We start from the raw sequence: 25,122 nt of genomic DNA, 5'->3' as shown, positions 1-25,122 counted from the left end.
CTCACTTCACAACCCTGACTTTTGACTTGGGCAGGAACCCTGGAGAAAGGAGATCTGCCTTTTGTAAGAGCAAACAGAACACACAACTTACTGTTAGAAGGTTCCATCATTATAATGACTAATGACTTACAGGGTTGAAATTTCCTGGTTGTTGAGTCTCCAATGTGAATGACTGAACAAATCCAGATTTTCAGGCTTTTAAACCCAGAGCAGAAGGAGGAGCTTTCAGCAAAAATAGATGTTTGTATTTTAAAAATATTTATTCAATTCAATCAACCAAAATGTATTTGGAGGGTCTACTATGTTCTAGGTGTTGGGGATACAACACTCCCTGTTCTCTGCTACTAATCTTCTAGTAGGGGAGACAGATAGCCAACAAATACATAATAATTTCAGCAGTAAGTGCTCTGTAGAAAAGCAAATAAAAGAGGACAGAGAATAGTGAAGAAATGGAAAGTGTTAGCAGCTCTATGCTCTTTGATTCTATAGATTACAATATACATATTATTATATAATGCTATTATTATAGCATTCAAAGGTGCTATAAGATTATTCCTAAGAAAAGTCAGTTTTTGCCAAGACCACTTGCATCTCCTCCTTAAAGGTGTGTTCCAAGCAGCTCATCTCTCTGTCCATCTTATTGAGCTCTCTCTAAACTTGCTTCCCTATTCCAGGGCAGGAGATCCCCTACTCCCACTGCTTCAAAACCCTGCCCAGCTTTTCATTTGATTGGTGTTACACTAAAAGGGGAAGGATTTTCCATTCCCTTCTTACACGACCCACATTCCAACTCAAACCTGGCACAAGGAGGGCTTTGGCCAGCTTAAATTCAGGATTATTTTAATTGACAATATACCCCTTTAAGAAGGAACACATTACAAATGGTCCAGTTAGGATGCAGGTTATTTTGAGACTTCCTGAACATCATTTCTTGGCTAGTTCATTCAAATAAATAATTTAATTGCACTGTAAGAGGTGCTGGGCATAATGATGACTAAGACTCACTCCCTGCCCTTGAGAAGCCCATAGTCCAGCAGGAGGCATAGACATTGGAACAGATAAATTGCAGCACCACAGGATGACTGCAGCCTAGACGTGTGACCAAAATGTTCTGGGACCCCAAAGGAAGAGCAATGAACTCCACCTCAAGGCTACAGAATATTTCAAAAAACTGTAGTAACTGCTGATGCCTCATTCATTTATCCATTGTTCATCCATTCATACATATTTCCTGAATAGTTTATATCAAGGATCACACACTGCCTGCAGATATTGCTTGTTTGGATTCCTTTTGTTGTTGTTGCGTCTTGGTAATTGCTTTACTGAGATGTAATTCACATACCATATAATTCACCCATTTAAAGTATACAATTCAATGGTTTTTTAGTATATTCACAGAGTTGTGCAACTGTCACCAATTATAGAACATTTTTATCAAACCCCAAAGAAACCTTGTACCCTTTAGAGGTCACACTCCATTCCCCAAAAACCACATAGCCCTACTTTCCAGCTCTACAAATTTGTTTATTCTGGACATTTCACATAAATAAAATAAAATCAGTCTTTTATGATTGTCTTTTTTCACTTAGAATTAATATTTTCAAAGTTCATTCATGCTGTACCATGTATCAATACTTCATCGCTTTTTATTGCCAAATACTATTCCATTGCATGATATACTACCTTTTATTTGTCCATTCATCAGTTGATGGACATTTGGTTTATTTCTACCTTTTGGCTATTATAAATAATACTGCTATGAACATTTAGGTGCAAGTTTTTGTGTGGACATATGCTTTCAATTTTATTGGGTTTATTTCTAGGAGTGGAATTGCTGGATCATATGGGTAATTCTATGTTTAACTGTTTGAGGAACTGCCAAGCTGTTTCCCCTAGTGGCGTTACCATTTTGCATTCCCACCAGCAATGTGTGATGGTTCCAGTTTCTCCACATCTTCACTAACATTTATTTTCAGTTTGCTGGTTTGTATTTTAAATTATAGCCATTCCAGAGGGTGTGAAGTTGTACCTCACTGTGGCTTTGATTTGCATTTCCCAATGGTAAATTATATTGAACATCTTTTCATGTGCTTATTGTCTATTTGTATATATTTCTTGGAGAAATGTCTGTTCAGATCTTTTGCCCATTTTCAAATTGAGTTATTTGTCTTTTTATCATTGGGTTGTAAGAGTTTTTTAACATATTTTAGATGCAAGTTTCTTAGCAGATATATCATTTGCAAATATTTTCTCCTATTCTCTGAGTGGTTTTTTCACTTTCTTCTTAGTGTCATTTGAAGCACAAAATAATTTAATTTTTATGAAGTCCAACCTATATATTTATTTCCTTTGGTTGCTGGTGCTTTTGGTGTCATATCTAAGAAACCATTGCCTATTCTGAGGTCCTGTGATTATGACTGTTTTCTTTAAGGAGTTTTACAGTTTTAGCTCTTATATTTAGGTCTTGTAACCATTCTGAGATTATGTTTTGCTTATGGTATGAGATAGAGGTCCAACTTTTATATACAATTGCTCTGGTGCCATCGGTTGAAAACAATGTCATTTTTCCATTGAATTCTTTTGTTACCTTTGTCAAAATTCAATTGACAGTAAATGCAGGGTTTATTTTTGGACTCAGTTCTATTCTACTAATCTATATGTCTATCATTATGCTAGTACCACATTATCTTGATTGTGTAGCTGAGCAGTTAAGTTTTGAAATTGGGACATGTGGATTCTCTAACTTTGTTCTTTTTCAAGATTGTGCTGATTATTTTGAAATTACACATGAATTTAAGGAAATTACACATGAATTTGAAGTTAGACATGAATTTTAGGATCAGTTTGTCAGTTTCTACAAAGAAGCCATCTGAGATTTTGATAGGGATTCTGTGGAAGTTTTAGATCAGCTTTTGGGAGTATTACTATCTTAACATTATTAAGTCCTCTGATCCATGAACATGGGATGTTTTTTCCATTTATTTCACTTTTCTTAAATCTCCTTCAACAATGTTTTTCAGTTTTCAAAGTGTAAGCTTATTCTATCAGATTTATTCATAAGTATTTTATTATTTTTGATCACATATTACAAATGAAATTATTAATTTCGTTTTGGATTGTTCCTTGTGACTTGCTGGAATTAAAAATTCGGAAAACTTACAAATAAAGTCGATTTCTGACCTGTTTTGAAAAATCACAGGGTCTGGTTTCCCAAATGGTAACGAGGGACTGGAATGATTGGTTTGGGCCTTGTTCTTTTTGTAGGCCATATGGTTCCAAGCTTGTCCTAATCTAGCTAGTTTCTTATATCGAGTTTACTTTACTCATTAATATCTTTATTATTAAGTGTTGAGTTTTTGGCCTTTATGATTATTCTTTTGGGAAATCTAAGTTAGATGAGATTCAATTTGAAAGAGCAGCTAATATTATTTAAGTCCTTAATGTGATTGTTTTTATATGCATATCCCATTCTTTCTTAAAAGTTACCTCAAGCCGTATCTTATTTGCTTATCTCAAGAATATTGTTGATCCAGGCTTTACACAGAGGATACAAAGAAGAAACAGACACCATTCTTGCTATAAAAGAGATACAGACACATTGACCAAGAAGTAGTTCCATATTAGCAAAGGAAGTTTTATTAAAGGTCTGCTAGAAGTTCATACAGAGTATAGAAGAGGGCCCAAAGAAGATCAAGGCTGCAGGTAGGGACGGGGAAGAAGAGGAGAGATCTCAAAAAAGAAGTGACTTTGCATTTCCTTGTGAATGATGAGTAGGTGTTAATCAGATGGACATGGATAAGAAGGACATTTCAAGAGGAAGGTGCAAAGGAAGGGGTTGTTCTGAATTTTGAATGGTGAGTTCAGGCAAATGATTAGAGTGCAAAATGAGAGGGCAAATGCGGGGAGGAGAAGGCTAAAGAGTTCAGCAGGAGCCAAATCATGAGAGGCCCTGTACATCATTCTAAGAAAGCTGGATCTTTTCCTGAAGACTGGTGTTTTCTCCAAAGTGTGGTTCCTGGACAACCTGTAGTAGAAGGACCTGAGTGCTTATTAAAATGCAGCTTCACAGTCTTACTGAAGAAGTATCTCTCAGAGCCCGGGAATTTTATTTTTAAAATCTGATTTGTAAGTTTCCCTGGTGATTCTGAAGTTCTCTAAAGTTTGGGAAGCTCTGCTTTAAGGATGGGGGTCTTGGGAGTGTTTTAAGTGAGAATGACTGGGGGATAGGACGGAATGATAACATGCCATATATGTGTTTTAGTAACGTGCTGGCTGCACTGGGAAAGACAGATTCAAAAGGTGGGACACCAGAAACCCCATCTTAGGGAGGACCATATTCTAAAGTCAACAGTAGAATAAAACTCAGAATAAAGAATACACTGGATCATCCTTGAAATCTCCAACACCTGTGCATCTGGATGATCAATTGTCAGAATCAATGTCTTGTGTTTCTGTTTGCATTAATGGAGAGATACTCTTTCTTTGGGGCAGAGTATGTCTCCAGAAATGCAAACAGAAGCACAAGATATTTATTATTGCAAACAGAAACACAAGACATTATTTAACTCTCCATAAATTCAGATACTCTTTCTCTGGGGCAGGTGGTTACCCTGCTCTCTGGCAAATAGGGCTGAAAGACTGAGGAGATGAACAAAGGGACTAATCTCTCGCTTTCTGCCTGCCAAATGGATGCAGTTGAATTCATATGCTTTGCCCACGAATATGATGTGAGACCCCAGTATTGCAATTGAGAGACAGAATGTGCTAAACTTGGATAGTAAATGCTGGGGGTAGTGTGCAGAGTTCAGGGAAGAAGACAGGGAAGTTATGGCGATGATAGGGAGATTGAAAGGATGGGGCTTGCCTCTTGATTGGTTGATGGATTTGAAAAAAAAGTAAGAGTTGACTTTTCTGGTTTATGTAATTAGGTAGATAGTGATACTATTGGTTTAGATCAGAAATGTAAGTAGATGAATAATTTGAATGTATTGAATTTGAGATGCAATTAGAATATTCATGTGCTGATACACATCTGAAGGTGGGAGAAAACCTGGGCTAAAAATGTGTGTGGCATGAACATGAGGTAGTAATTGAAAGCAAAGGAGTGTATGTGCTAGAGGCTGATTTTATTAGACTATAGTAGAACCTAGGAATCAGAATTTTTAATACTTCCCAAGTGATTCTAATATGCAGTCAGGGTTGAGAACCACTGGTATAGGGAGAGAAGGGAAGGAACCATTGTTTTTAAAAAATAAGAAACTAGCAAAGGAGACTGAGAAGGAATAGTCAGAGAAGAAAGATGAGGAATTGGAGAAAATGTTCTCAGGAAAGCTAAAGAAGAGAGGTTCAGAGGAAAATGAAGGGGTTGAGTAAAGGTCAACAGCAGTAGGTGACCCCGATAGGTGAGTAGGAAAACAAAAGTCGTTCACTAAAGGAACTTTGAGGAAGTAGTTGGTTTGCTCAGGCAGTTTCACTAGAATGAGGCCAGAGACTTTACTATTGTGAGTTGAGGCATGAGTGAAAGGAAGGAAGTGAGACAACGTTTCAGGGTTATGAAGGGAATGTCCCTGTTTCTTAATCTCCCATTTTCTTTTAAATGGGAAAGACTAAAAATTATTTAAAGGTGGCAGAAATATCCTGCTGTGTTTTCCTGCCATTTTGGTGGCCTCTACCATTGTTGAACATTTATTGCATGAAGGTCAGACCCTCCTTATATCATAGTTGATTATATACTGTTCTTCAGTGTTTGTTTTTAATTCATTACTTATTTTTTATTTAGAGACGGGGTCTCGCTCTGTCCCCCAGGCTGGAGTGCAATGGCACGATCATAGCTGACTGCAGCCTCAAACTCCTGGGCTCAAGTGATCCTCCTGCCTCAGCCTCCCAAGTAGCTGGGAAGTGATTTTCTTCCTTGTCTTAGCACTCTTATTATAAACTTACCAAGTGCAGGGCCTGTGCCTTAAACTTCTTTTGAAAAATATTCTCCCATACTCCTAGCCAAGATGCAGGTATATTCTGAGAAAGGGAATAAGCCACGTATAAAAAGAGATTTCACCCTACTCAATAAAACTATGGTTCTTATAGGTGAAGTGGTGAGCTTTGCTTATTTTATTTTTCAAATCTAAACTAATACTACTACTTATTTTTAAAAATAAATATGTTTACACTTATTTGTATAAATAGTACAAAAGTATAAAGTAAAAAGTAAAAACCTGCCTCTCTCCCATTTCCAAAGGCAACCACAGTTAGTTTCTTATTATCCTGCAGACCTTCTTTCTAAGAGTATGAGAATATGTATCTTTTTTTCTTTAGGTAACATGCTTGCAGTCATCATTCTGTAAGAGAGTTAGGATGAGACTTCCCATAAGTAACTATCATTCCTTTTCTCTGAAAATCCCAGTAATTTCTTCTCTGGAGAGCAAAGCCCAAGATACACATGGCCATAAATAGGCTGTTCACCTCTCCCTGGGAGCGAGTGGTTGTAGCTCAGACAGTACAAAAATATTATGACTGCCTTGGGGCATAAAGGGAAGAAGCAAGCTGGGAGTTAGGTAAACCTATGCCAGGGGCTGAATGGGCAGGTTGTCTGAGTAATGCTGAGCTCCGCTGCTTTCCCACCGTTCCTGTAAGGCTCCAGATAAAGGTCTTCAGTGTCCTCTCCTCACCACAGGGTGGGGAATTAGGGAGTGTCCTCTGTCTCACCTCCTGCAGTTCCCAGAGCAGTTTGGATTCACATCTGCTGTTACCATTGTGGTCCCCCGTCTTGACACTGTGTCACTGTGTTCCTGGGTAGACCAAAGGGAGGGTAGTGGCAGCCAGCAGGATAACTCCTCTTTTCACTTTTTCTGTTATACAGGGTCCTAGCAATGGACTGCAGACTCTAGAATAAACCCTGATTCAGTACCAGTAAATAAATGAAACTGAGCCAGGCACTTCTCTTTAACAGGCTTCAATTTCCTCGTCTCTTAAATAAAGTTAGCAACAATGACTAACCTCATAAAAAGAAAAGATAAGTCATCTCTTTTCATGGTTGTCCTATCTGAATGGGGCCAGGTTGCTTAAGAACAGAGCCCATGTCTTATGCAGATCCACATTTAATACATGAGTGAGAAGTATTGTCATCTCTAGTTTATAGCTAACAAACTAAACTTCTCCTCTCTCGGGCCTTGATATTCAGCCAGTATCTGCTTATGCAGTCATCAAACACCTAAAGAAAGAAGTGGGCGGAGTATTTTTATGCACCGCCCCCTCCCCGCTTCCTCACCGCGGTGGTTTTTAAGTGAAATGGATTGTGTGAGTCAATGGGAAGACCCACTCCATTCTTGTCTTTGGGGTAATTGTGGCAAAAATCAGTTGTGCTTTTCTCAACACATGCCCACAGTGGAAGGGGTCTTGTCCTCATTGTCAATCATCTCAGGCCATGAGTCATGTTTTTCCAGAAACTTCCGTTGGATCATCCTGAAGCTTGCAGGAGTCACCTGTGCCATAGCTGACAGACAAGTGTATGAATCAAAACAGAGGTTCACACGAAGGGAAGGGGATCCTGAAGCCATGCTTAGGCTTGCCTTAGTCCGAAGCAGATAAGGTGGTTATAACCATGAAGTGTGATTAAGAACGAAACCGTGGAGGAGCTCCTCTCACCCCCAAGACACTAAAAATTCCTCTCCTCATTGATAAGCAAAATGAATGGCAACTTATTTAATAACTGGGCTGAGAATAGCCTTCACTTTGACACTCTCCTCACGTGGGTCTCAAACTTGATCAGCCTTGGGTGTCCTTGTTCCAGCTGTTTCTGTTTGTCCCTTTGTCCCCCTCCTGTTCAGACATGCAACCTACTCTCCTTTCCTTTTAAAGTTCCCACTTTCAACTCTATCATCCAGGGCTGTTCCCACCCACAGCTTATAGCCCGCCTGAGAAGTAGGGCACATTCTTGCCAGCTTCCCACTTCCCTACAAAACCTCCTCGGTCTAGGTTATGTGTCGCCACTCCAAAATGAAGAACAACAAAAATAACAAACATGAAGTCCATTGCTGAGAAATCTAGAAACCTTGCAAAGACATCGTTCTGGCCTGTAGCACCTGAGGCTGAGTCCTTGGTGCTCTTATACTCCTGGGTGGAGAGACCAGCCAAGTCTTCACCTCCCTCAGTCCCTCGGCTCCCCCCAGTCCCCACTCATTGTAAAGGTACAATAGAATCGAACAAAAGATGCTTCATTCATTCTTTCAACAAGTGTTTATTGAGTGCCTACCAGATCCTAGGCACTGTTGCAGGGAATATGGCAGTGACTGTGATCTTTACTCTTACGGTGGTTATAGCCAAAGGAATAAAAAGAGGTACTAGACAAGCAAATTAACAAGTAAACCAGTAATCAATCAGTGATGAATAGGGGCTGAGATGAACGGTGGCAGGAGGGGGCCTCTGAGGTGTGTCGTTTGAACTGAAACCTGAGAGATGAGAAGGGGTCTGTCCTGCAGAACCGTGTAGGAGAGCCAGGCGGAGGGAATGTCAAGTGCAGGGAAGAGCTGGGGTGTATTTGAGGAGTAGAAAGGAGGCCAATGTGGCAGCAAAGCGTGTAAGGGGACAGTGACACTGGTGAAGCTGAAGGGGTGAGCCGGGGCCAGGAACCCCAGGGTCTAGGGGTTTATAGTAACGAGTTTGTTTTGATCATAGATGCCAGGGGTTTCACATGGTGGAGGAACATGATCCGATATGCAATTTTGAAGAACCACTGTGGCAGAGTGTGAAAAATGCAGGTGCTTGGTCACCTTTTCAAAAAGTGTGCACTGATAGGCCAGTTGGTATCACCTTGTCTTCAATCGGTGATTTACAGCTAAAGGGAAAGATGATACCCACCTCCTCACCAACAAGGCCTCCTGGGGGTATTGGAGGGGATCCAGGCCTGCTCCCCAGCCTGTGTGGGGAGTCCATTCCTTCCAGGGCCAGGAGTGCAGGATATAGGGACGCAAGACCTAGACTCTGGGGTGGAAGAGGGCGCTGGAAGGCACCAAAACCCAGAGCAGTCAGTGAAGACATAGGGACAATCTTTTCATGCCACCTGGACGTGGAGCTTGGATGCTTGGAATCTCTTTGCTTGACAATTCTGAGATGGGCTTTCTAACCTACTTCCTATATCTAGCTTTCTTCTCCTAATAACACTAAAGGTTGAAGAGAAATCTCTAGACATCACTTCCTTAAGGTACCCAAGGCTTGGGAAGTTAAGTGTGATGGGGACAGAGTAAAATACCCAAAATGTTTCAGTACTAGAGATCCCAAGAGGAGTGTAACTGAGTGTGACTAACAGGAGTCTGGATGAGACTGGCAGGGTGATTGTCCCGGCCAGCATGCTCTTCCCAGCACCAGGCTCCAGGCAGCACTTGGTGCATCAAGGAGTTCTATCTGCACAATCTGCTCAGAAATACTATTATACAGCAGGACGCGGTGGCTCATACCTGTAATCCCAGCACTTTGGGAGGCCGAAGTGGGCAGATCGCTTGAGGTCAGGAGTTTAAGACCAGCCTGGCCAACATGGTGAAACCCCATCTCTACTAAAAATACAAAAATTAGCCAGGTGCAGTGGCATGCACCTGTAATCCCAGCTACTCAAAAGGCTGAGGCAGGATAATTGCTTGAATTTGGGAGGCAGAGGTTGCAGTGAGCCAAGATCGTGCCACTGCACTCCAGCCTGGGTGACAGAGTGAGACTCCATCTCAAAAGAAAAAAAAAAAAAAGAAATACTATTATACAACAAGCATCTGGGTAGGTGCCCCTCCCTACCAGCTCCTGACATCTTTTGACAGTGTTTTTGCCATTCCCAAGCATAGAGATGCTGGACAGCCTCCAAAGGAAAGCTAAACAGGAAGCATATCATTTCCAAGGAGACAGCAGATCACTTTCAATTGGACCTTTTAGCTTTAGTAACATTTCTAAGGCAATTCTCAAAGAAGCACTCTCCCTCCTCAACCAAAGCTCTTCTGGGAGGACTGACTCTCACAGCCTCACCTGGCAAAGCTCCACAGAAGACTACTAAGTCCACGTCCCTAGGGTGAATCCTCTCAGGACTCCAGAATCCAATTTTCAACTGCCAGCCTGTTATTTCCTGGATACCCCACCGGTGCCTTAAGTCAACGGCTCCCAAACCAATTCATCATCTTCCCTTCTCCTGGCTTTCCTGTTTCTGTCGATGGCATCACTGTTCCCTCTGCTACTCTGGCTGGAAACGTCTGAGTGAGTCATCCTTGACTCATCCTTCTCTCTTATTCTCCATATCAAATCAACTGCCGAATTCTGTAGTATCTGTTTCCGTGATGTCACTTGAATCTGTCCCGTCCTTCCTATTGACACCATCCCTCTTCAGTGTGGGCTGTCATTACTTCCCTCTCCACAGGATCATCCTAACTTATTCCCTCACCATTAACCCACCTTCATACTGCCGCTGACTTAAGCCTCCGCCAACACAGATCTAATCGCATCATGCTGTTGCCAGCAGCCTGCCATGGATCCTCACTGCTGCCACACTAAATATAAACCATCTTTTAGCTTTATAAGTCACAATTCCTTTTGCAATACATGGTGTTCGAGCTAACCATACTAATCACTGATGCAGCACATGACTTGTCCTTTCAAGAACCCCCTTAATATTTAAATCAGCTGCAAAGGATGATAAGATCTTACTTTGCTAAGTTTGGTATTCTATGCATTTATATGCTTGTTCTATCCACTTAGAAGATTTGACATTCCTGTATTCTTTATCTCACATTTATTTTTGCTTCCTCTACTATTTGGGCCTTTGTATGTACCAGGCGTTGTTCTAAAAGCTTTATTTACATGTAGGAAATAATTTCACTCTCCTAACAACTCCTATTGTATCCCCATTTTACCAATGACAAAACTGTGAGGCACAAAAGTTAACTTGCTGAGGTTCAGGTTCCATAACTAGGAAGTAGTAAAGCCAGGATGCAAATTCACACGATCTGGCCCCAGAGCCCATGCTCTTAATAACTGAACCCACATTTGTCTTTGTTACTTGCGTTATCTATATTATGGTTTGGATTTAACTGGTGTTTTGTAATTGAATTGAACCTTTAGGCACGTGTCCATTAATAGTCAGAAATAACAACGGTAGGCAGAGGGTGCAAATGTAACCTGATAGCACAAGCTGATTTTAGGTGCTTCCCGGGAATTTGCTGTGAAGCTAAGAGACAGCTTCTTGGAATTTTTGTCCTACTTCTTCTTTTTTTTCTTCTTATTCTAGTATATGGGCTGTATCGAAGTGCTGCAATCAATGAGATCACTGGATTTTGGAATGAGAACCCAAGTTACAAGGTAAGAAGCCAAAAATGGGAGGGGCTTTGAGGAGTATGATTTAAAGTCACAATAATTTCTCCCACAAGAATTTTATGCAAACCTTCCAATTCATTATGCACTTTTATTCATGCGACTGGAGCACAGAAGTCTCGCCCAGTGACCTTCAATGAGTGTCTGGATCTCATCGTGTGAAAGATTTCTCAACTGTGTGGCAGTGCATCTGTGTTTCATGTGAGGATGAATAAGATGATACAGTCTACAGAAATAGCTGGTTTCCCAGGTACCAAAAGTATTTGAAATTATGCCTGGCAGGAAGCCATTACAGAATCAGACCTGTCAAGGAGGTAGCAGAAAATAAGACCAAGTAAGACTTTCAACATGAGAAAGCCCAAGCTTTACCCAAGCTCTTCCTGACGTGAGAACCTGCTTACTCCTTGTCTGGGTGTCCCTCCTCTATGTACAGTGAGCTAGATGGAACAGTGGAACCAGGGAAGCTTTACCCAGGGTGACCCCAGGGAGCTTAGGGGAAGAAATCAGAATCTCTGTTATGTGGAGCTCAAGTCAGTAGCAGAAATACAAGGAATGGCTCATTAAAGCTGAGCCCAAAGCAAGGATGGAAAGAAGGAGCGAATGCAGACTGGCAACTGGAAAAATTGTGAAGTGAGGGAGATGAGGTGAGAGGACTGGGTCAGTATGAGTGGTTCAGAATGAAGACTTGGGCATCCATTGGATGTGGTGCCAAGGTTTGTCTAGGGGCATGCCACAATAGATCTGTGCTTACAGGCCTCCTGTGCTGAAGGTGAATGTTGTCATGTAGAGAATAACTCTCCCTAATGCTCATCCCATGAAATTCTAGGCCTAGAAAAAGAAGTATCCTGCGGTCAAAAAATGTAGGGAAAGGAGCCACATCACTCTTTAGGAGATTACAGTACACAATAGTATATTTAAGACTCTGAGCCTGCTGCAGTGGCTCACGCTTGTAATCCCAGCAACTCAGGAGGCTGAGGTTGGAAGACTGCTTGAGGCCAGGAGTTTGAGACCAGCAAGGGCAACATAGTGAGACTCCATCTCTACAAAAGTAGAAAGAACATAGCCAGGCATGGTAGCACATGCCAGTAGCCCCAGCTACTCAGGAGGCTGAGGTTGGAGGATCACTTGAGCCCAGGAGTTCAAGGCTTCAGTGAGAGATGATTGTGCCAGTACACTCCTGTGTGGGTGACAGCAAGACCCTGACTCTTAAAAAAAAAACAAAAAACAAAAAAAGACTGAGTAGTCCTGTGCTGCTATAGTTGAAAAAAACTCTACCCCTCAAAATTCTCTTTTTCTTTTATCTTTCTTTTGTTTTTTGTTTTTTGTTTTTGAGACAGAGTCTCACTCTGTCTCCCAAACTGGAGTGGGGCAATCTCGGCTCACCGCAACCTCCGCCTCCCAGGTTCAAGCAATTCTCCTGCCTCCGCCTCCCAAGTAGCCGGGACTACAGGTGCCCACCACCACGCCTGGCTAATTTTGTATTTTTAGTAGAGATGGGGTTTCACTATGTTGGCCAGGCTGGTCTTGAACTCCTGACCTCAGGTGATCCACCTGCCTTGGACTCCCAAAGTTCTGGGATTAAGGCGTGAGCCACTACACCCAGCCTTACCTCAAGATTTTCTAAACTTATTGGGCCTTGAATCCTTTTCTCATATAACAGAAATGTACATCCTAGGGTTCCATGAAATGTGCCTTAGGAAATGCTGATTTGGACTCTCTGCCTTATGATGCATTCAAATCTGCCTTTCCAAACCTCTCTCAACCTATCCTTGGTATTTCCTCTGGAGTCAAACATATTATATAATCCTGTTTTTTATACACTTGGTGCCAACGTCAGTCACTGGCACATGGCAGAGGCTCAGTGGGTATTTATTGAATAAATTCATGGTTCCACCTGAGTACACTTCCAGTATTTGCAAGCAGCTACATTTCTTCTCCCCTTTAAATCTTCTCTTACACATTCTCAGTGCCTTCAATTACTCTTCAAGTGACGTGGTATCTAGACTACTTCCCAAACTGTTAGCCCTGCTTTGATGGACATATTTCAGGGTTTACTGCATTTTGATGATTCTTAATCTTGAGAAAATTTTTCTTCCAATCCTCAGCAGGCTACAGATGAGAGAAAGAGGGCTGATACCCCAGGTGGGCACAGGACAAAGGAATTCCCACTGTCCTAACCTGAGAGCTATGGTCTGAATATGTCCCCTCAACATTTATGTATTGAAACTTAATTCCCACTGTGAAAGTATTAAGAGGCAGGGCCTTTAGGAGGGGATTAATTCATTGGCCAGAGCCCTCACGAGTGGGATTAGGAATCTTATAAAAGAGGTGCAAGGGAGCATGTGAGGATGCAGCAAGAAGAACCCGGCTAAGAAGCAGCGTGAGCTTTCATCACACACCAGATCTACTGGTGCCTTGATCTTGGACTCCTCAGCCTCAAGAAGTGTAAGAAATACATTTCTCTTATTTATTCATTACCCAGTCTGGGGTATTTTGTTATGGCAGCAGGAATGGACTAAGACACTGAGGACGACTAATTTTCTGTTCATTCACTCATTCATTCATTGATTCTTTCTCTTTCACTTGAATGTTTATAGAGTACCCATAAAGTGCCTGAAACTGTTCAAGCATTAAGGATCAAGCAGTGAATAAGACAAAGGCTGATCTTGAACTTCTGGGCTCATGGGATCCTCCCACCTCAGCCTTCCAAAGTGCTGGGATTACAGGCGTGATCCACCATGCCTCGCCTCTTCTATTTTTCATCATTATAAGTAATGCTGTGATCAACATCATATGTATATCTTGATTATATTTCCAAAGGACAAATTCTAGAATTAGGATCTCTAGGTCAAACAATATAAATGTTTTAAAGGCTTTTGATATGTATTGCTGGATGGCTCTGCAGTCTATTTGTACTAATTGATACCCCTTTTCCCAGCCATTTATCTATTTTTATCTACTTAAAAAAATCTCTGGCCAGGTGCGGTGGCTCATGCCTGTAATCCCAGCACTTTGGGAGGCCGAGGCGGGCAGAATAATTTGTAGATTTTTATTTTTACATACAACTAGAAACCCACCAAGTAAGATATAGGAAGTTACTAATGTTAAGAATTTGTAAATTAAAATGAGCGCATTATTCAGGTTTATCAAGAATGATCATTCATCATTTGGATGTGCAATATTAGAAAGCTCCTGCTCCTGCACAGTTGAAGGTAATTGGAATTCCCATGCCGGGCGCAGTGGCTCACGCCTGTAATCCCAGCATTTTGAGAGGCCGAGGCGGGTGGATCATGAGATCAGGAGATTGAGACAATCCAGGCCAACACAGTGAAACCCCATCTGTACTAAAAATAAAAAATTAAAAAAAAATTAGCCAGGCGTGGTGGCAGGTGCCTGTAGTCCCAGCTACTCAGGAGGCTGAGGCAAGAGAATGGCGTGAACCCGGGAGGCAGAGCTTGCAGTGAGCTGAGATGGCGCCACTGCACTCCAGCCTGGGTGACAGAGCAAGACTCCCTCTCAGAAAAAAAGAAAGCTCTGTAAACTTGTAAGTCTATATTTCCCTATTATTTTGTAAATATTAAAAGGTGAACTGTTTTTTTTTTTTCCCTCTGCTTTGAGGATTCAGTTATGTCTAACATACACACCCAGGGGAAGATGTCTGGTATGGTATCTGGATATTGTTTCTTGTAGATGTGTCTATACATGATTCAGGCATGGCTGATTGTGTTCTAAGCAGTTATGGAAGCTCGAGGGTGGTGGTCTTTTATTTTAGATCTGGTGGTCAGGAAGTCCTATCGAAGGAGAGGACATCTGAGCTAGGACCTGAATAAAGGGATCCAGCCATGAAAGTATCTGAGAGAAGAGAGCTGAAGGCAGAGGGAAGATGGCCATGGACATCATGGGTCCATGGTGGCAACATTCGGTCAGGGAGTTTGATAAAAATGTGAGAGAGGTCGGGCACGGTGGCTCACACCTGTAGTCCCAGCACTTTGGGAGGCCAAGGTGAGAGAATCATTTGAGTCTTGCAGTTTGAGACCAGCCTGAGCAACATAGTGAAATCCCATCTCTACCAAAAATAAAGCATAGTAGTGCAAGTCTGTAGTCCCAGATATGCTATAGGCCAAGGTGGGAGGATCACCTGAACCTAGAAGGTCAAAGCTGCAGTGAATTGTGACTACACCACTGCACTCCAGCCTAGGTGACAGAGCAAGATCCCATCTCTAAAAAAAAATAAAAATAAAAATAAAAAATCAAATAAATTTTTAAGAGTGTGAGAGGGTATGCATCTTCTCCCAAGAGTGGATGCAAAAACATTCAATGGTCAACTCAGGAGAAGGAAAGGCTGACTGGAGGGGAGGGTCAAATTTTAAAATGTCCTATGGTGTCAAGTGGTCCTACTTGAAGTCTGGAGATTCCAGCCACCAGTAGACTGGGGACCTTATCCAGGGTGGGTCTTGAAAGCAGTGAGGCTGATTTCCAAGTGCCAGGGCCAGACATCAGTCCCTTGCTTCAAAATCCTGTCCCCATCCCAGCTTCTTGAACTATTTCCCTGGGGCTTGTTGAATTTGAAATGCTGTGACTTGCAGCTACTTGGATGTGAGAGCAGACCTGGGACTCCCTGACCCAGAAGGAAGAACGAAAAACCCCTTTAAAGAAGGGTAAATTTAAAACAAGAGAGAAGATATAAAATAGATTATCTCTCACTTTAAAGAATTAGCAAGAAATCAAAATTTGCTGAACAGAAAAATTATATTGCAGAATTCACCTCTGACTCCCTTTTAATGGTGAATTCCTAGGTGTTTCAAATAATGTTTTGTATGGAAGTAAATTACTTTCACATTTTTTTCTCAGGAGCTCACATATTGCTGAAAGAGAGGGTGATCTTTGAAACTCTTCTTTGAAACTCTAGGTCTTGAACTAAATAGGACTATGAGCTAAATGAAAAGACTTTATAAGCATAAAAAATTTAAAGAAAAAAATGGAAACGATTCAACAGTAATGTTTAATGATAACATCTAAGACAATTGTTAACAAAACAACCTGAATAGTGGTTGACCATCAAAAATACATTGCAGTTGAAAGAAGAGAGATGGACAAAAAAGGAAAAATTAGAAGGAAGAACAGTATTTGGGAAGTTGGGTGGGAAATAGAGGTTGTTGAGAAAGTGGTCCATATGGCCTTGAGAAACACACATTATTGAATGAGCCAGTTTAAAGTCAAGGTGAGAGAATGTCCTATGGATACCACACTCAAATCAAATATTTCCATCCAGTTAACATATGGGGGAGTTGGGTGGGAGGGAGGTGGACGGGATCTTTTGTTGTGTTTTTTCAAAAAAAATTTCCATGGACCAAGTTAGGATTTCACAAGAAAAAAACGTATTTTGTGTGATCATAGCTATCTCTAGACATTGACATACCACCAAACATAGAGTAATTCAGGTGTGAATGCTGACAAACTGGTGTAAGTAATCACCGCTACAGATACAAACAACTGGAGGCTGATGTCTCACCCACTGTAAATAACTCACCATCTCTAGATTCCAAATATCAGGGAGACAGCAACATGAAATTCCTGATAATAAAGGAGGAGCCATGATTAAGAGTCAGCCTTTGAAACAAAGGAGAAAGATGGAGCAGAATTCTTGTCTTTAGAGGGACCTTTCTGCCAACCATTTGAGGGCTGAATCCACAGACTTAGAACACAAAAAGTACTCAGATAAGAGCAGAGGAAAATAAAAGGACAAGAGGCCATTGACTTTCTCAGCCATTCCCGGATGTCACCCCTTTCAAAGCTCTCATCTTGCTTCCCTACCTTGACTCTAGATTTAGTCCCTGGGGGAGCCACTTGAATGGCTTTTACTGCTTGTTCCTCCACTAATTCTCACCCAGGCATTCATCCCCTTGACTGATTCTGGACCAGATCTCCATTTTTAATAATAGAATATTCATGCAAAAGGGCAAAAGAGGAGGTTTTTACTGATAGTAAAGAGAAACAAGATCATTAGGAAAACAAAGGTTCCTAGCCGCAGTTGTCTTTAAAATGTCTGGAACTGTATCAAAAGGAAACAAGGGAAGAGGGAAAATGAAGATCATGTTAAGAATGACATTGCTACCTAATCTCTCCTAGAAAAATGTTCTCCTTATGTTTTTAAAAACACAGTTAAAGAAAATAAAACAATAACAACAACAAAAACACCGGACCTAAATCAGGAATCTCACACACACACACAAGAAATCAGGTCACTAAAACTTAAAGCTCAGCTTCCTTCCCTTGAGTAAGCATCCACATCAAGTAAAGAAGACAAAAAATCTTCCTTCTCTTCTAAGGATGGCTACCTCTTTGTGTCTAGGTGGGAACCTGCCTCAAATGCTGAAGGAGGATTAGACACATCAGGGTAAACCCAGTAAGTGGAGCTGGTGAGAAAGGGCTTGCCTTTCAACCCTGAAGAACAGAATACATTTTGATACCCAAGGAAATTGCAAAGGGAACATTTAGTTCGTCACCACAGTACATAATTCACCTCAAGGGGCGGAGCACACTGTTGGCAGGAGAGACCTGCAGATCACTGTCTTACTACTCTGTACTTTTCTGATATTTAGTGCCTTACACATGTGACTTGTATTCAGTAATAAAATCAGCCAGGCTCCCAGCACAGGATCTGCCCAAGCCAGGCTTACAGGGCAACTAAGAAGCAGTGGCTTGGAGTGCGTTTTCCTCCTTAGTGTGATTGCCACCCTGGAGGTCTGTGAAGGAAAATGAGGAACTGTTAAAGACTGGGTGGCGAGGGCTCCCTTTTGAGGTCCTGGCTTCGGATTCATTTTCTCTAGCTGATCCCTACCTGTGCCTCATGGTGTATCTGTCCCATTCCATTCTGTGAAGGAAGAAACCCTGAGTGGTGTTTTTTTTTTTTTTTTTAACTGATGCTATAGACAGTAAGGAGGCTCTCTGGGTGATTTGGTACTAGCTAAAGCAACAAGGAAACAGAGATCATCATTCAGAAGATATTGTAATTGCATTAATTTCCTGTGTATAATGTTATTGCTCCTGAGCAGTGATTCTGCAAATTTCATTCACTATGTTGAAAATTTGGATTATTGGGCTTCAGCAGGACATTAAAGGCAGTGACAAATGCCTTTAATGACAAATGCATACTTCTGGGGATATGTGTGTGTGTGTGTGTGTGTGTGTGTGTGTGTGTGTGTGTGTGTGAGCAACCATCAGCTGCAAAGCAGATTCAAGATGCAGCCGAACAATTACATAAAGTCCTGTACATGTGGTTTTCAAGAAACGTCAACTCGAGAAGGAAAAGCATTCTAGAGAGGTCAAATATCTGTATATTAGGTAGCTAAATTAAGATATGTTTGAAAACAGTCTGGCATTTGTCTAAATTTTCTGAGGATTGTAGGAACAGGATTAGTTACAGCAATGCATGGATGAGTGAGAGTATCTCTGCTAAGCCTTGGAGTAGTTGAACGGCATATGATATGTGTATTCTGTGTTGACTTGTTGCAGTTAGGAGTAGGATTGCAGCCACATGTCATGTGAAATAAAGACCACCAGAAAGGGGGATAAAAGGCCAAGTCTTTTAATTTAGCAGGTGAGGGAACACTCCCCAATGAAGAAATTTACTGAGCAGAGTGCTAAGGGGAAAAAAGTCAGGAGCTTCGAAGTTCTAATTTATAGTGATTATGCTAAGGATTGAAAACAAGCACACTGTAGCTAAGGCAGAATGTCCACAGTTGATTAAAACAGGTCGCATTGTTCATTGGTCAGGAAAGCGTGTTAAGACCCCTGCGATGGTCTGCTGTCCCAGGGTCAAGGTTCATGGCCTTTATCAGCTGATTAGAACAATACACCATGCAATAAAACATAACATCCAAAGTTGATCTCCCCTCAGCGAGCACTGGTGTCAGTGGAAGGATGATTTCCTTTCACACGTGTGCAGATGTCAGGAAGCCTTTGCTGGAAGTCTGATGTTGTGTATGTGAGTGTGTGCACAGTGACCACCTCTTTTGGTTTCAGGTTTCACTGCTCTCCAGTTTTGCCCAATCTAAGATCTCACTTTTCAGATACTTGAGATAATTGAAATAGCCAACTAAATTCCTTTTAGAAGCCTTCAAAGATCTGGTCATTTAAAAAAAAAATTTCCAATCAATTGGGAATTGTTCTGATAGCATGACAAAGTCAAATGCAGACAGAGAGGGTATGAAAGTCAATTGAACCTTTTTGCTCTGTCATTAACACAATGTCTTTCACATAGCAGGCACATAGTTACTATTTGTTTGAATAAACAGGTGTAAAGTCCAGAAATATAGCTGCTAAGGCAACCCACGGAATGGGAAAAATATTTGAAAATCACATATCTGATAAGGGATTAACATCCATAATATGTAAAGAAGTCCTATTACTCAACAAAAAATAAAGAACCTTATTGAAAAAATGGGCAGAGGACTTGAACAGATGTTTCTCTGAAGAAGATATACAATCATACGCATAATTCCTCTTATATGGGGTACCTACAGTAGTCAAATCCAAAGACAAGAAGTAGAATGGTAGCTGTCAGGCAGTAGGGGGAGTTACTGTTTAATGCTTATAGAGTTTCAGTTGGGGAAGAGAGAAAAAGTTCTGTTCTGGAGATGGATGGCGGTGATAGTTGCACAACAATGTGAATCTGCTTAATGCCACTGAGCTGTATGCTTAAAAATTATTAAAATGGTAAATTTTGTATTATGTATATTTATTATATATATATTTAAAACTGCAGTTACCAGATGAGTTATATTTCTGGAGTACTGAAGTATTCAATATTGTATATATTTTATTCTTTAAAAAGGGTGAAAAGCAAATAAGAAAAGGATAACTGAGGCTTCGGGGCTTAAGTTTCTAGCAGGTCATACAGCAAAGAGAATTTGGTAAGGAGTGTGTAGTGGCCTCTTCTAATTTCTTGACAGCGAATTCCAACCAAAAGCCACACTGGCAGAGAGGAGCTGCGGCAGAACAAGACAATGAAAGAGTAGCTAATAATAGCTAATGTTTGTTAACACTGCACAGAGCTTCTGCAACCGCAAAATCACCTCGAAAGGAGTGATTTCCCCTTTTAAAGAAGGGGAAGTTGAGGCTCAGAGAGGTAAGTGGCCATTATAAGACCACACAGCTGTTTTGCGGGGACTCAAACCCGTGTACTCACACTCCAAATCCCTACCACACTTAATGTTTCCTAGTGAGATTGCTTTGGATTGAAACTAAGAAACGGTTCTTGTGGGCTGTGAATGAACTAATCTGGAAGACAATCAAGCAAAAGGCTCAAGTCTTTAAAAAGCACAGCATGGCGCTGGGCGTGGTGGCTCATGCCTGTAATCTCAACACTTTGGGAGGCTGAGGCAGACAGTTCCCTTGAGCCCAGGAGTGCGAGACCAGCCTGGGCAACATGGTGAAACCCTGTCTCTACCAAAACTACAAGAATTGAAAACCAGCAATCCCGAGAGGACCCACAGACCCTCCGAAGGAAGCAGATTGCTCCTACAGGACCCAGGAGAACCCCCAAAACTGTGAGTGCCCCGGATGCGGAAGTGGGAAAGGGAGACCCTCCTCTCCTGAACAAACACACCCACTGGAGAAGCTGAAGGTCTGGTTTGCGGGAGAAGTTTCCAACTTTAGCTGGAGCTGAGTCAATTTGGAGAGCTGAACGAAATACAAGGGTAGAGGAAGCAGTAGAAAGGCCCTGGGAGCTCGCTGGGCCCCCTAGCAGGCCATTCCTGCCTGGAACCACAGGGATCCATCGGGAGGGTGACCAGAGGAGCAGGGGTTAAAACTCCACAGGGAGAAGGAATTCTCTAGTTGAACTTTGTGACAATTTGAATGGGGTGAGAAGCCTCCTGGCCAGAACCTGGGGGAGGGCACAAATCCTGTGCTCAGACTCCACATGTAGGGAAAGAACCAAGCCCTTTACTTTTGCAGCTGGGAGATGGGTAGCCTGGAGCTGGGGCAGGTTTTCAAGCCCCTGTCGCTCTCCATCTAGAAATAGACTGGGGGCTATTGGGGAGAGCACGGTGGGAGTTAAACCGGACCTTCGGTTTGCATGGGAGCTGTGTGAGGCCTGTGACTGCCAGCTTTCCCTGACTTCCTGACAACCAACATAACTCAGCAGAGGAAGCCATAATCCTTCTAGGTACACAGCTCCAGTGACCTGGGAACCCCACCCCCATCCCCCACAGCAGCCACAGCAAGACCTGCCCAAGGAGAGTCAGAGCTCAGACATGCCTAGCCCCACCCCCAACTGATGGTCCTTCTCTACCCACCCTGGTAGCAGAAGACAAAGGGCATATAATCTTGGGAGTTCTAGGGCCCCACACACTGAGGGCTCCTCTCCATACTACTATAGCTGATGCTCTCTGGAAAGTGCCACCTCCTGGCAGGAGGCCAACCAGCCCAAAAATACAGCATCAAACCACCAAAGCTAAGGACCCTCATGGAGTCCACTGCACTCGCCCCTGCCCCCCGCCCCCTCCACTGGAACAGGCACTGGTATCCACAGCTGAGAGACCCATAGACAGTTCACATCACAGGACTCTGTGCAGATGACCCCCAGAACCAGCCCAGAGCCAGGTAGACTCACTGAGTGGCTAGACCAAGAAGAAACAACAATCACTGCAGTTCAGCTCACAGGAAGCCACATCCATAGGAAAAGGGGGAGAAAACTACATCAAGGGAACACCCTGTGGGACAAAAGAATCTGAACAACAGCCTTCTGCCCTAGACCTTCCCTCTGACGGAGCCTACCCAAATAAGAAGGAACCAGAAAACCAACCCTGGTAATATGACAAAACAAGGCTCTTCAACACCACCCAAAAATCACACTAGTTCACCAGCAATGGATCCAAACAAAGAAGAAATCCATGACTTACCTGAAAAAGAATTCAGGATGTTAGTTATTAAGCTAATCAGGGAGGTACAAGAGAAGGGTGAAGCCCAATACAAGGAAATCCAGAAAATGATACAAGAAGTGAAGAGAGAAACATTTAAGGAAGTAGATAGCTTAAAGAAAAAGAAACAATAGAAAATTCAGGAAACTGTGGACACACTTTTAGAAATGTGAAATGCTCTGGAAAGTCTCAACAATAGAATTGAACAAGTAGAAGAAAGAAATTCAGAGGTTGAAGACAAGGTCTTCTAATTAACCCAATCCAACCAAGACACAGAAAAAAGAATAAGAAAATATGAGCGAAGCCTCGAAGAAGTCTGGGATTATGTTAAATGACCAAACCTAGGAATAATCGGTGTTCCTGAGGAAGAAGAGAATTCCAAAAGCTTAGAAGACATATTTGGGGGAATAATCAAGGAAAACTTCCCTGGTCTTGCTAGAGACCTAGACATCCAAATATAAGAAGCACAAAGAACACCTGGGAAATTCATCACAAAAAGATCTTTGCCTAGGCACATTTTCAAAGTTAAGATGAAGGAAAGAATCTTAAGAGCTGTGAGACAGAAGCACCAGGTAACCTATAAAGGAAAACCTATTAGATTAACAGAAGATTTCTCAGCAGAAACCCTACAAGCTAGAAGGGATTGGGGCCCTATCTTCAGCCTCCTCAAATGAAACAATTATCAGCCAATAATTTTGTATCCAGTGAAACTAAGCATCATACATGAAGGAAAGATACAGTCTTTTTCAGACAAACAAATGCTGAGAGAATTCACCATCACCACATCACCACTACAAGGACTGCTAAAAAGAGCTCTAAATCTTGAAACAAATCCTGGAAACACATCAAAACAGAACTTCTTTAAAGCATAAATCACACAGGACCTATAAAACAAAAATACAAGTTAAAAAGCAAAAACAAAACAAAAAAAACTAAAGTACACAAGCAACAAAGAGCACATGAATGCTCTTCAGTCTAAACCTCACATTTCAACACTAACATTGAATGTAAATGGCCTAAATGCTCCACTTAAAAGACACACAACTGCAGAATGGATAAGAACTCACCAACCAAATATCTGCTGCCTTTAGGAGACTCACCTAACACGTAAAGACTCACATAAAGTAACGGGTAGGAAAAAAGCATTTCATGCAAATGGATGCCAAAAAACGAGCAGGGGTAGCTATTCTTGTATCAGACAAAATAAACCTTAAAGCAACAGCAGTAAAAGAGACAACAAGGGACATTATATAATGGTAAAAGACCTTGTCCAACAGGAAAATAGCACAATCCTAAACATATATGAACCTAACACTGGAGCTCCCAAATTTATAAAACAATTACTAATAGACCTAAGAAATGAGATAGACAGCAACACAATAATAGTGGGGGATTTCAATACTCCACTGACAGCACTAGACAGGTCATCAAGGCAGAGAGTCAACAAAGAAACAATGGAACAAGTGGACTGAAGAGATATATACAGAACATTTCATGCAGCAACTGCAGAATACACATTCTATTCAACAGCACATGGAATTTTCTCCAAGATAGACCATGTGATAGACCATAAAACAAGCCTCAAAAAATTTAAGAAAGTTGAAATTATATCAAGCACTCTCTCAGACCACAGTGGAATAAAACTGGAAATCAACTCCAAAAGGAATCTTCAAAACCATGCAAATACATGGAAATTAAATAACCTGCTCCTGAATGAGCATTTGGGTCAAAAATGAAATCAAGATGGAAATTTAAAAATTCTTTGAACTGAACAAAAATAATGACACAATCTATCAAAACCTCTGGGATACAGCTAAGGCAGTGCTAAGAGGAAAGTTCATAGCCCTAAATGTCTACATCAAACAGACTGAAAAAGCACAAACAGACAATCTAAAGTCACACCTCAAGGAACTAGAGAAACAAGAACAAACCAAACCAAAACCCAGCAGAAGAAAGGAAATAACCAAGATCGGAGCAGAACTAAATGAAATTGAGACAAAGAAACAAACCAATACAAAAGATAAATGAAACAAAAAGATGGTTCTTTGAAAAGATAAATAAAATTGATAGACCATTAGCAAGATTAACCAAGAAAAGAAGAGAGAAAATCCAAATAACCTCACTAACAAACAAAACAGGAGATATTACAGCTGACACCACTGAAATACGAAAGATCATTCAAGGCTACTATGAGCACCTTTACGCACATAAACTAGAAAACCTAGAAGAGATGGATACATTCCTGGAAAAATACAACCCTCCTAGCTTAAATCAGGAAGAATTAGATACCCTGAACAGACCAATAACAAGCAGCGAGATTGAAATGGTAACTTAAAAATTACCAACAACAAAAATAACCTCCAGGACCAGATGGATTCACAGCAGAATTCTACCAGATATTTGAAGAAGAGTTGGTACCAATCCTTTTGACGTTATTCCACAAGATAGAGAAAGAAGCATACCTCCTTAATTCATTCGATGAAGCCAGCATCACCCTAATACCAAAACCAGAAAAGGACATAACCAAAAAAGAAAACTACAGACCAATATCCTTGATGAACATAGATGCTAAACTCCTTAACAAAATTCTAGCTAATCGAATCCAACAGCATATCAAAAAAGATAATCCACTATGATCAAGTGGGTTTCATACCAGCGATGCAGGATAGTTTAACATACACAAGTCAATAAATGTGATACACCACATAAATAAAAACAAAAATCACATGATCATTTCAATAGATACAGGAAAGACATTTGTCAAAATCCAGCAATGCTTTATCATTAAAACTCTCAGCAAAATCGGCATACAAAGGACACACCTTAATGTAATAAAAGCTATCTATGACAAACCCACAGCCAA

The 25,122-nt window shown here is 41.3% G+C and overlaps 1 protein-coding gene across 1 annotated transcript in view; it reads left to right on the top strand.

The window, feature by feature from the left end:
* SHC4 (SHC adaptor protein 4) overlaps positions 1 to 25,122 on the top strand; it is a 138,866-nt gene that overhangs the window by 27,466 nt on the left and 86,278 nt on the right. Inside the window, exon 2 of the mRNA XM_032174244.2 lies at positions 11,252 to 11,322. Coding sequence (XP_032030135.1) covers positions 11,252 to 11,322 — 71 coding nt within the window. The remainder of the gene's footprint in view (positions 1 to 11,251; positions 11,323 to 25,122) is intronic.

This window comes from Hylobates moloch, unplaced genomic scaffold, assembly GCF_009828535.3.
Source record: "Hylobates moloch isolate HMO894 unplaced genomic scaffold, HMol_V3 SCAFFOLD_14, whole genome shotgun sequence".
Lineage (NCBI taxonomy): Eukaryota > Metazoa > Chordata > Mammalia > Primates > Hylobatidae > Hylobates > Hylobates moloch.
The sequence above is the reverse complement of the archived record's forward strand: the minus strand, read 5'-3'. Positions and strand labels throughout refer to the sequence as shown.